Below are 11,950 nucleotides of genomic sequence, written 5' to 3' on the forward strand. Positions count from 1 at the left end.
GAAGGAGATTTGTAATCTGGTTTTGACAGTTAAGACTAACCTGGGTTTGACCTGTGGACGGGGAGACAGTGATAGCACCATTACATTTGGCATGTCTCAAAGATTTCATTCAGATGACGCTCAGCCATGAAAAGTCAATGTCAGTTCATTATCTTGTGAAGAATACTTTAACAAGATCGTATTTCAAGACTGACTTGTCAGATGATAAAGAGAAGGTCATATTTCATTGCTGCCAAGAACCCATGGTTTGTACGTTTACGGCTTCTGAGGAGACTTTAAAGTGCAGGAAGTGCTTCAGTCGTCTAAGGTTGGTAAAATCAATAACGGAAGGTGTAATCCATTTTACGGGTCTACAATTGAATACAAGTTCATCAATGTCTGCGGAGGTCAGTCAGATACGAACTTTGAGAAAGTGCTGACAAAGGAAGAGATATTCTCAGTAGTTTTGTCTTATCTGGCTGTGAAAACGAAGTTTCAAAATCTGATTCTTAGCATCAAAGTCTAAAAGATGGGCAGAACTGAAAAAAAGGCGGACAGTAAAAGCCTTGGTTTGTCCTTTGCCCTCTGGCTTCAAGGTTGAATGGAATGACTCAATTTCACCTAAAATCTCATAAAGGGTGTTTGAAAGCCAGAGGTCTATATGTCTTTCAGGAGAAGTAGATGGATTACTGTACGTAGGCAGATGAAAGGTCACTTTGGCTGAGGAGAAGGTTGTACATGTCCTTGGTGCTGAAAAGGTGGCTGATTTGTGTTAAAGAAACTTTCCTCTCAGCTGAACTTCCTTACCTCGGAACTTGTTGTCTAGCCCTTCTTGTGAAAGTCATGGTTAACAAGAGAGTTGTATATGTACTGCTTGTAGCTGAAAGACGAATGCTTAGATTGTTGATTGTCTATAATTTACTTGGTAGTCATGATTCCCAGCTTTTGAGGAAAACTGCACTTGAATTTACCTTGAAACCAAATACATGAAGAGCCGTCAATTTTGAAGTGTGTTTGTGATGCATGCAGGTGATATAACTGTAGGTCTGTAATGACTGAATAGGTCATTAAAGGCACTTAATGTAAAGCAAAAGTGACAGATTTATTGTGGTAATACCTCTTCTTTGACTGTCAAACCTGGCTGTAACTGCAAATGTTTGGCATTGGTCATATTCTAATCACGTTCGACAGAGTTGGTACGACAGAAATGGAACACATCAGCAAAGTTTCTGACATGCTGTGATATTGCCCATTAGTTGTACCAGCCCTGCCATCATCATTCTCTTGCAGGAGGGCCACGGGGCATGAAGGTCAGCAGAAGAGTCACGTTATCCCACTGAACGGGAGACTTTTTTAATCCCAGCTTAACAAAACTGTCGTCCAGACATTCCACAGTTCTACATGCATTGCTGGCTGGAATAGATCGCATGTGGTGTTGCCTTGGTGTCGGGGCCAACATGATGCAGACTCTGTTTTGTATGTTGATGGTTGAGCCCACCCATCCCCACCCCTAATCCTTTAAAATGTATGAAGAAAAGTAGTCTAGGAATGAGAATTCTCAATGAAATGGAAATTGAAGTGAAATGGAACCATCGTTGTGATATTTTTCATTCCTCATTTTGGTTTGCTTTAATCCAGATACTTGTAGTTATGACATATACTTGTAATTACTTCTTAATTAAACATTCATCAAAAGACATTTGACAGACATTATTGGTTACGAATCCAAGTTAATGAGTTCTTTTATGTACTGATACATATCAGACAGAGAGACAAAGGGGCATAGATTGATATAAAGTTGATAACGAGCAGCATTCCCGCATTCCCCTTTGATGGAGGCATGGTTCATATTTATCCTGAATGACCTCTTCTGTTGATAGTTCCCAGCGACCTCTGGGTCAGAGGTCAGGATGAGAGGTTATCTGTGTTGCGGTGTGAAGGTTTAAGTTAATGGCCATCACTGATTGACTGCACAGCCCCATAAGCACACAAATGATTCCTTAACCCTCCACTGGATCTGCCCATTACATGGTGAACAGGCCTTCATATTGCCTATAGATGTAGCTGAATGCCTTGCTCCCATGGGAGTCAAACTTCTCATACTTCTTGAACAGAAGTTTCTGAGTGATATGAGGCAGCACTTATGCTTAGTGCTTTCAAATACCATTTATGAATGATTTAGTAGTGGAACAGAAATGGAATGAGATGGGAATTAAAAATGATACGGTTTCAAGATGCCAACCTTTACAAAACACATGCTTTGAAAAGGAAGACAAATGTAACGTTAGCATTCTGGTTTCAGTCTGCTACAGGCTTTTCTTCATTTCTGTTATCTCTCACTCTGTTTATAAGTTACTTTGCTGACAATGAAAGATGTCGGGGATGAAAACTTGACACTGACAATTATTGATGTTAGAGAGAGGATGTCGTCCCAGCCTGGAGTGAAGTGACAGTCTGTACATGGCAATCCATCCCATTACAGGAATCCTGTGGTAGTGTGTTGCTATAGCACCCTTGATTGGTTGGTAGCCCCTGTAGATGAGCCAGATATGATACCAACATTTGTCATCCCCGATGAGGGTGGACACATTGCGATCTGGGGGTCATGATTCATCTGTGTATTGATCTTGTCCCGATAGGAAGGACTGGCCGCTCGTCCTGATAAGTTGCCGTGGTACAGCCTCATTATTGAACATGCATTTTCTGATTTCTATCACGGCCACACACACACACACTCATGCATACAGATCTGATAGTTGATGTTTGATGTTCAGTAAATAGGGCATGCAAGAATGCAGGTTTTTGTGCATGCACTGTTGAGTCCAAGCCTCTACCGTTGGACCCCTTGCGATATGTGTAGGTTTTTTGAGCCTGGTTTTTCTCAGGACAACATTTTCCCGATTGAAGATAACTGCCAAATGAAAACACTGCTCCAACAGCAAAGGGTTCATAGAATAGTTAGAATGTGTGCATTTGATTCAAGTTGATTAGTGTATGTATATGTTTGATGGTACATTGTCTTTTTGTCACCAGTAATTGTTGGACTTCTCTATGTGGAGTACATAATGATGTCATGTTTAACATATTGTCCATAGAGGATGATATTCCAACTGTAGCTACTGTGGTCTTAGGATTGACCAAGTGTTCTTGTGTGTTTGCAGGTTTCCCAGGTGAAAGTGGCAGAGTGTGGACAGTACAACTCCTGTGAGGAGTGTCATGGTGCTGGGGACCCCTACTGTGGATGGTGCACCCTGGAAAATAGGTGGGGAAGCCTCTGGTTCTTACATTATCTAAGAAAGTTTTTTTTAAAGGGATAAGAAAGTGTTATTTGGGAAATTTTGAATGGTTTGCACAGTCAACTTGCTCATTGGGCTCTCCATTCCTTTGCTAATACTAAGTTTAACTTTGGCTATATTTAGAAAATGGTATTATTCTTTTTCTATTTAGATTTCAACAGGTAATGTTATGTATCATTCTCACTGATCTCTTTGCATCTTGTTCCATGACAACCAGGTGTACCCAGAAGCAGGAATGTAACGGCCATAACGAGGTGAACCGCTGGCTGTCCGTGGATGTGGACAGGTGCATCGAGATAACCCAGATCGACCCGCCCAACCTGCCCAGGGAAGGACCCAGAACCAGCGTAAGGAGCCTGTTACTCTAGATGCCATAATCCCTGTTCATGATGCGATCAATACAGGGGATTAGTCTGAAGAATGAGGGAATTAAGTGGTGAATTAGCGTATAGCCAAAAACAATTTCACTCATTTCAACACAGATAATGAAACGTGGAAGTACGGATAGTGATACAGACAGAGTGACTGAAGTTGCAGATTCTCTTCACTTTGTGTAATTTTCAACACTTTGTTCTGGTAGAATGACTATACTATCATTTTGTATAGAGAGTGTTAAGCTTTCTTGCGGCACTGTCAGTTGAAACTGTTGATCATAGTGTTTAGCACTTGGTTTGTAGATGTAGATGTACATTTTGTACATGAAAACAAAAAGAAAAACTGTTAAGGATTTTATCTTCCTGTCAGCTTACCCATTGTCCTGCCTTCCCCAGCTGACCTTGGAGGTGGCGCGTCTGCCCGATGGTGGACAGACCTACGACTGTTCGTTTCGCCTCAACGCAGCAACAACATTCACCAGCCCTGCCCGCTTTGACAACAACGGCAAGCTGGTGTGTGACGAGACCCCTCCCCCTGCACAGATACCCCCCATTCCTGTGGGCAGAGGTGGGTAGGACCTAATATATGATCTGTGCGAATACTAATTTGGATATAACAGCTATGCTTCAGTTCTTTTTCAATCTTCACAATGTAAACGTGTCTGGGAATTAATTGTAGTAGTTGGAGGAAGTGTAAAATGTTATGTCTTTCCTGAATTGTTTTGCATCAATGGTCTTGGTTAATGCATGCATATCCATGTACCATTGCTAACAAACGTGGCATGTAGCATGATAAAGGTGAAAAATAAAATAATGTATGTGTCTATCTACTTAGTACTGACAAATAAGATGTGAGGCATGTGCAAGTTCCATCATGTTTCTTTGTGTTAGTTCAAGCAGATTTACAGTGTTGTTGAGTAAGTATGATAGAAATTTATGACTTGCATGACCAAACCTGAGGGCTGTGGACAACGTGATGGATGTTCCTGCAAGTTGAGGTTACAGGGGGCGTTGTTGTGTTTCAGATCACGTCACCGTTGACCTGTGGGTGAGAGTTCGGGAGACACTCCGTGACATTGTCAAGGCGGGGTTTGACTTCTTTGACTGCAATGCTCTGAAATCGTGAGTGTCCTATTAAAAGCAGCCAACCTCTATTAAAGCGGAACAAAAGCTCAGTTGAAATATTGATATTCTTGCTCGGTAGAATAATGCAGATCTATGGTTTGGGGTGTTACATATTGTGTTTCATATGAGAAAAGCTTGTACGTGTAATTAGACTGAGTTGACCAGCATCCTTTCCATGTATTGTTGGTCTGTGTCTGTCTGAAGAGACGATAGCGTTAGGTGTACTACTGTACTAACGTACAGAATATCAGCCTAAATTACATGTACATGTATTGTAGGGGTACTAGATACTTTGAGAGGGGGTTATATTGTCTTAATGCCATCCATCATGTATATTAGATCATGATTCGGTGATAGGCATGCATATGATGCTACCTGATTTAATACAACCTTTCTGTCCTGCCAGGTGTAACCCCTGTGTGACCAGTTCGTACAACTGTAACTGGTGCGTGTCCGACAACAAGTGTACTCACAACATCGGTGACAACTGTCAGGATGGTGGCACCACTGTTGGACATGGGGTAAGAGAACTGCTGTCAACATATTCTACACTTCTGGAAATTTTTACCTGCTACCTTACGGCAGTTGATTAATTAATAATTTGGCTGTCAATTGATAAGGTCCCAGTGCGTTTTTCATTTATTGTTTCCAGTAGATGTTAGACTACTGGGTGTTTATAGACAGAGAAAGGAATCTTAGCATTTTTCATGTTGTTAACATTGAGTGAGACGAGTCCAGTGGCCACCCATTGTTGCAATTGAAAGAAGGCGCTGACTTATTCACATAGCCCTGTCAGTAAAGCTTTTTGTTCATTCTGGAACTTTTCAGATCTCATCACAGTCTTTGCAGAAACACAGCTACCTTGAAAAAGTAGAGATGTTGATTCAAGTTTCCCCGCAATGCTAAAATTGATTGGTCGGGCAGCTGCCTTGCTGCATTCACTCGATCGCCTCATAAAATTACCAACAGTTCAGTGACTTTGACACTTTCATCATTCACAACGTCCGAATCTGTTTAAATTAGGCAAGTGTGTTTGTCAATGTGTTAATTACATTGCAATTAATTGTCTGTTAGTCAAGATTGATTGCAAATGGGGTTTTCCGTGAAGTAGACAAATCTAGCCTTCGGGTGATTTTAATGATTGCACTTGACAGAACACAATTCGTCTAGACATTTCCAATTAAACAAATCACAATGCAAGCAGATAAGATGGATCATGTCTGCATCCTCTTCAATCTACAAATTAATGTACAATCCACTTGTCTTTGTGTCTGTGATAACTCACAGAATACCCAATGCTGTGATTTGACTGGAACTGACTGGTTGAAAATCTGGTAACTATTGAACTTGACTCAATCAATGGGAGTGTTGCGACTCATTTGCTTACTGGGTCCTCACCCGTTGGCCATCATTAGCCTTCGATCAAACAATTTTAAGTTCTTGACATCATGGATTTGGACTTTTGTCTCTTGTACAGGAAAGGAACTCCTGTCCCCTGATTGTGGCTCTGGGGAGTGTGGAGCTCATACCTGTGGGCCTGCCCAAAGCCATCAACATGAGCACCAGGAATGTGCCGGTACGGGACAACACTACTTACAGACATAATTAGTATTCAAGTTTTCTTTTTTAAATCAAGTTCAAAGAGCCTGATGTTACGATCATGAAGATCAAGAGTGGCTCAAAGAATAACTCTAGCAGCAACTCTTCTCCATAAGTGAGAAACATCCAGCTTATATTAGGCAAGCTTGATTTCACAGACTCATAGGCAAAGCAGGGGTTACAACTGCTACTAAGGAAATTTCCTGCCACATTTTTTTATGTTTTACAAGTTTTGCACCAAACTTTTCAAACACAGCAAATGTAAATGAATTGTGTGTGAATTTACAGTAACTGTTTTCCTTCACTGACATGTTGTCTTAGAGCTCACTAAGCATAAGAAGAGTGTTTGTTGTAGATGAAACACTTATTTTGTTTTGTTTATTGGAAGAATCTTCACTTAAAAACACAACAAATAGGCACTCCTTAAGTATTTTGCTGCTATGACTTTGATAAGCGAGCACCAACACCCTGTTACACCAGCCCAGATGATAACTGATGAAACGTTCTCCCACAGGGTAATGCTAACGACTTCAGGTGCTCACTGAACATCAACGGTGTGTATGTCACGGCAGAAGCAACATTCAGGAACGGCATCATCTCCTGTTCCCCCAAACAGGTATGCTTTAAACAAGCCAAAGTTTGCACTGATCTCATCTGATGTGCTTTTTTATTCATTGGAGTAACTGAGGACAAATCCCCTGTGTTCCCATTACCGGCAAGAGTTGTTAGCACAGCTACTGATGGAACCTGCTGTGTCATTCATTTGTCAACTTGTACATTGGATATAAAAGGATAAATTCGAAGGACGAAAGAAATCTGTTGGCACTCTCGAATTTGTAATTGATGTACAGTTTGTATAAACTCATAGTTTGATCCAAAGTATTTTTTTTTCCATGTAAACTATCATGTTTCATGTCAGGCAGCATTGGATGCGTACATAGATATTAACTGAATAAAACAAAAAGTCTATAGATATTTTTAACCATGTACGGTCTAAATGTAGGTCTAAAAATATTATTCATAGTTTACACCTCGTAGATTAACTGCCAGGTCAAGAACAAGTTTGTTTCTGTCAGTGTGACGACTGATATCAGTCCAATATTTCTTACCATGTTTTGTGCTGAAAGCTGTCTAATGTAGCAAATTTGTGTGCCTGTCCCACAGTACACTTACCCCCAGGATGTGCAGGAGTTGGCTGTTGCATTAGGTGCCAGTTGGAGGGGCAACAACATCATTGATAACCCTCTAGGCGTAACAGGCATGTTTTCCTGCATGATATTACTCTCATGATTGTCATACATGTATGATTTACCTTTAAGCCTTTAAAAATTGTTTAAGAGCTATGTCTTCACTTTGTAACATACTGAAATTTTATACAGAGTAAACATTGGTGGCATCTATTATTGCAAAGTCAATTACATAAAGTAATCTAGACACATAATGTAAAATCATAATGATGTGTATCATGATTTAACAAGTTTTCATTAACAAATATTGATTCTTGACATCTCATAATGGGGTGGTTAACTGAAAGCTGTTGCTAGATTTACTTTTTTACCTGAAATGTCTGTTGTAGACAGTCTTTTGACACTTTATGTTGTTCCTTGAAACAGTTACCTTGTACAAGTGCTCATCTCAGCGTACAGACTGTAGCCTGTGTGTGACGGCGCCTCCCCGCTACTCCTGTGGGTGGTGTGAGGACACGTGCACAGTTCGTGAGGAGTGCCAGAATCGAGGGGATAGATGGGAGCTGGAAAACTGCCCTGCGCCCATCATTACTGATGTAAATCCCTGTTTCATTTTCTGAGGAACTTTTTATGTATCATGATAAAGACTAACTTTTCACATTCAAAATGCACAAGTTAATATTGGACAGAAGTAAAGTGGCCATGTCATAAAGTTTGCTCTTGATGGTTAATGCAATAGGGTGTTGGTTGTCTCATAGAATAATCCGTTTGATTTAGCAGATGAATAGATAATCTCTGGATATCAGTGTTACTGCAGGTGAGAGTATTCATGTGGCTGCATTGTTGTTTATAGTTCGCCCCCAAGAGTGGTCCTGTCAATGGTGGGACGAATGTGACGATCACAGGCGTCAACATGGGGCAGAGGTTCACTGACATCAATACTGGAGTGACCATTGCTGGACAGGCCTGTAGACCAATAGAAGACCAGTACAGCATCTCCAACAAGTAAGAAAAAAATCTTTTTCCTGAAAGTTCATTTTCATCACCAGGGACAAAGGTTGTAGAATTGCAATCAGTGGTTGTTGTTCGTTTCAGCCCTACAGTGTCCCTAATTGGTTGCATCATTAAGCCTTATAAGTTGTGCAGCACTTAATTGGACATTCTGATGCACAATTGCATCTGATCAGTTAGTTCAGCACCAAGGACAGTGCTGATTGTCCAACTTAATGTGTTTGTAACATCCAGATTTCCCTTTTCTCCTCCCAAGGATCGAATATGCTACTGCACTTAATTGGACTTTCTGGTGCATAATTGCATCTTATCAGTTAGTTCAGCACCAAGGACAGTGCTGACAGTCCAACTTAAATGTGTTTGTATGTAACGTTGAGATTTCCCTTCTCTTCTCACAAGGATCTTGTGTACTACAGTACTTAATTGGACTTTCTGCTGCATAATTGCATCTGATCAGTTAGTTCACTAACTTAAAGCATTTGTAACATGGAGATTTCCCTTCTCTCCTCCCCAGGATTGTTTGTACTACAGGGCAGGCCATGACCACCACCAGCGGACCTGTAGTTGTACAGGTAGGCGTGCAGGCTAACCAACAGGGACAGTCCTCAGACATCTTTTACTACAGGGTGAGTACAACAATGTTGAAGAAACAGGAAATCTTTAGACTTAAGTGTATTTTCCAAAGCTACTGTCTTAATGCATTTTCATATGGCTGTACATGGGACCCTGTGCCTATTCTAAGTTGTCAAAATGTACATGTACCTGTACTTATACAAAATGAGTCTGCTGTAATATAATGACCTTTTCAACCATATCAAATGACGCACTTGCCAGTAAATGGAATGCAGTGTAATAGCTGATATTCAGACTTATTGAATGTCATTCTACTTCAGATATTGATTTTGATGTACTATTTCCCAGGACCCCACGGTGACAGGTTTCCGACCAGAAGTAGGGCCTCAGTCAGGAGGGACCCGAGTGTTCATCGAGGGGGAGCTGTTCGACACAGGCGGCAAGATCACGGCCAGGATTGGTCGTCCTGGTACAGGGGAAAACATGTGGGCTCTCTGCATCGTTGATGAGTAAGTAGACTGTACCCTGTTGAACGAGGCAACTGTTCCCACTGTTTTCTGAACAGTTATCCTGTTTTCATGCTGGCCATTTTAATAGGGAATTCAATTTTGAATAGTGAAATCTTTTATTTGGAAAATAATCAGTGTTTTTTGTTCATTTTGGCCTTACAGTGCTCCTAATTGGTTGTATCATTAAGCTTGATAAGGTTTGCAGTGCTTAATTGGACTTCCTGATGCATGATTGTGTCTGATCAGTTAGTTCAGCACCAAGGACAGTGCTGATTGTCCTCCTACAAGTCTATGATTAAGGTTGTATTATGAAGGTACAGTGATAAAAACTTAATACCAGAGCAAAATCAATGTTGTATGTATTTGCATGTATGTTGTTGATTGCGCTGATTTCAGACGTTTTCATTGCACTCATAATTTTTGGTAAGTGTTTCTAAAACGGTTTTGTGTTTTCCCTTAGGGCCAGCAGGACTAATGTGTCCGTGGAGTGTCAGACAGGCCACATCGATGCCACAGGCCAGTACACGCTACAGGTTCTGTTTGACGGACACCCGAGAGATGCACCAGGAAAATTCAACTACACAGACGACCCCACCATCGTGGAGGTCTCCCCTCTCAAGAGCTTCACCAGTGGAGGACGGCAGCTGACAGTCAGAGGCACTAACCTACGGATTGTGCAGGATGCAGCTGTCAGGGTGTCCACCTCTACAGCAACCAGGAGAAAGAGACAGGCTACTGAGGCCTCCATGGTAAAATTTATAGTATCTATTACATCTGTGTGTCTAACATCCATTCATCTGAAGTCATTTTCAATCAATAATTCTCAGGCATCATAGTCTCATGCATAGCAGCTACAGACATTGACAGTTCGTACCAGGTTGGTCTGTCCCAGGCATACTCCCTCCAGTTGGTTCCATAGACACCCAGCCCTTTGAGTGTGTTGTTTTGTTTCTCCCCTGCAGCCATGTAAGATTGAGAGTGACAGCTTGATGAAGTGCCCCTCCCCCAACATGGGAGATAGTGTAGGGGACGTGGACCTGACCTTCCAGTTGGACAACGTCCAGATCAGTCTGGCCAGCCTGCCAGGGTGTCAGGACAGTCCAGCCAGCTGCAAGTTTGTCTACGTGCCAGATCCTGAGTACTTCCCGTTTGAGGAGAACCCAAAGCAGCACACAGGAGGAATCCTTGCCATTGAGGTAATGATGTTTCCTGAAGATTGGGAAATGCTGTAGCTGTTACAGTTGTGGATTGTAGAAACAGTATTAGTGAAAGGTTTAAGACCAAAGAAATGAGTCCATGAATACAGTTACTTTCTATCATCAGAATTATAAAGTATGTCCATGTTGACAATAGTTTTTATTACTTTGGTCATATGAAGTAATTTTTCTACAGAGTTCATAAGGTTTTGAAATTCCTCCTTTTCTCAAGGGCTTTGCATTGTTATCTGTAGGTGAAGAGGCTTATCATGATGAATTATTATGAGAACCTACATGAAGGTTATTGCATGTAACAACTACAGTATCTCACACAGATCTAGGAGTGCCAATATTGAAACATTTTCATCACTCTAGGGCAGGAATCTTGACCAGGCTAGCTTCCAGGACGATGTGCAGGTGACCATTGGGATGGAGATCTGTAACGTGACTTCCCTCGATGATGACACACTGACCTGTGAACCTCCAGAGTCCCAGCCACCGGGGCTGGACAGTGAAGGCAGGAAGTCAAAGGAAGTTCTCCCCATTGTAGTGGTGAGTTGTGCTTGTAACAATGCCCTCTAGCACTTTGAACATGAATTGCAGTGCTGCACAGATTGTAGCCGTTCTTGCATCATAACGGGAACCATTACATGACATCAAACAGTTATTCATGAAAAGACCTTGTACCATCTGCATTTATGATTTGTTTTGTCATCAAACCTTTGCCTAAATACATTGATTGCTAAACTCGAGCATTAAAAGAAACATAGAAACCTTTTGGTTGGAAAAAAAGATAACAGTCAAAAACTGTTGTTTAACTGAAACATACATGAAACTTCCTAAATAATTTTTTCTTTTCTTTTTTCTTCTCCAGGTAAGAGTGGGTAATCTGAAGTTTGAAATCGGTGAGCTGCAGTACCAGATCGCGCCAGCAGGGCTAGTGTTTTGGGCCATCATCCTGATCGCTGCCGCCGGTGGGTTCCTGGTGCTCATCATCATCGCCCTGCTCTTCATCATGAGGAGTAAGAAGAAGGAGGCCAACAGGAGGTACGAGAAGATCATGGTGCAGATGGACACACTGGAGAGCAACGTCAGGAACGA

The 11,950-nt window shown here is 41.5% G+C and overlaps 1 protein-coding gene across 1 annotated transcript in view; it reads left to right on the top strand.

Moving 5' to 3' along the window:
* The window catches only part of LOC118415111 (plexin-A1-like), a gene marked incomplete in the record, with an annotated part of 97,707 nt that overhangs the window by 74,169 nt on the left and 11,588 nt on the right, over positions 1–11,950 (top strand). Inside the window, 16 exon segments of the mRNA XM_035819472.1 lie at positions 3,141–3,241; positions 3,493–3,622; positions 4,046–4,217; positions 4,675–4,771; positions 5,181–5,295; positions 6,252–6,350; positions 6,888–6,989; positions 7,538–7,631; positions 7,987–8,156; positions 8,414–8,565; positions 9,086–9,197; positions 9,493–9,653; positions 10,114–10,402; positions 10,616–10,849; positions 11,225–11,401; positions 11,724–11,950. Coding sequence (XP_035675365.1) covers positions 3,141–3,241; positions 3,493–3,622; positions 4,046–4,217; positions 4,675–4,771; positions 5,181–5,295; positions 6,252–6,350; positions 6,888–6,989; positions 7,538–7,631; positions 7,987–8,156; positions 8,414–8,565; positions 9,086–9,197; positions 9,493–9,653; positions 10,114–10,402; positions 10,616–10,849; positions 11,225–11,401; positions 11,724–11,950 — 2,432 coding nt within the window.

The sequence above is a fragment of the Branchiostoma floridae genome, chromosome 5, assembly GCF_000003815.2.
Source record: "Branchiostoma floridae strain S238N-H82 chromosome 5, Bfl_VNyyK, whole genome shotgun sequence".
NCBI classification, from domain to species: Eukaryota; Metazoa; Chordata; class Leptocardii; order Amphioxiformes; family Branchiostomatidae; genus Branchiostoma; species Branchiostoma floridae.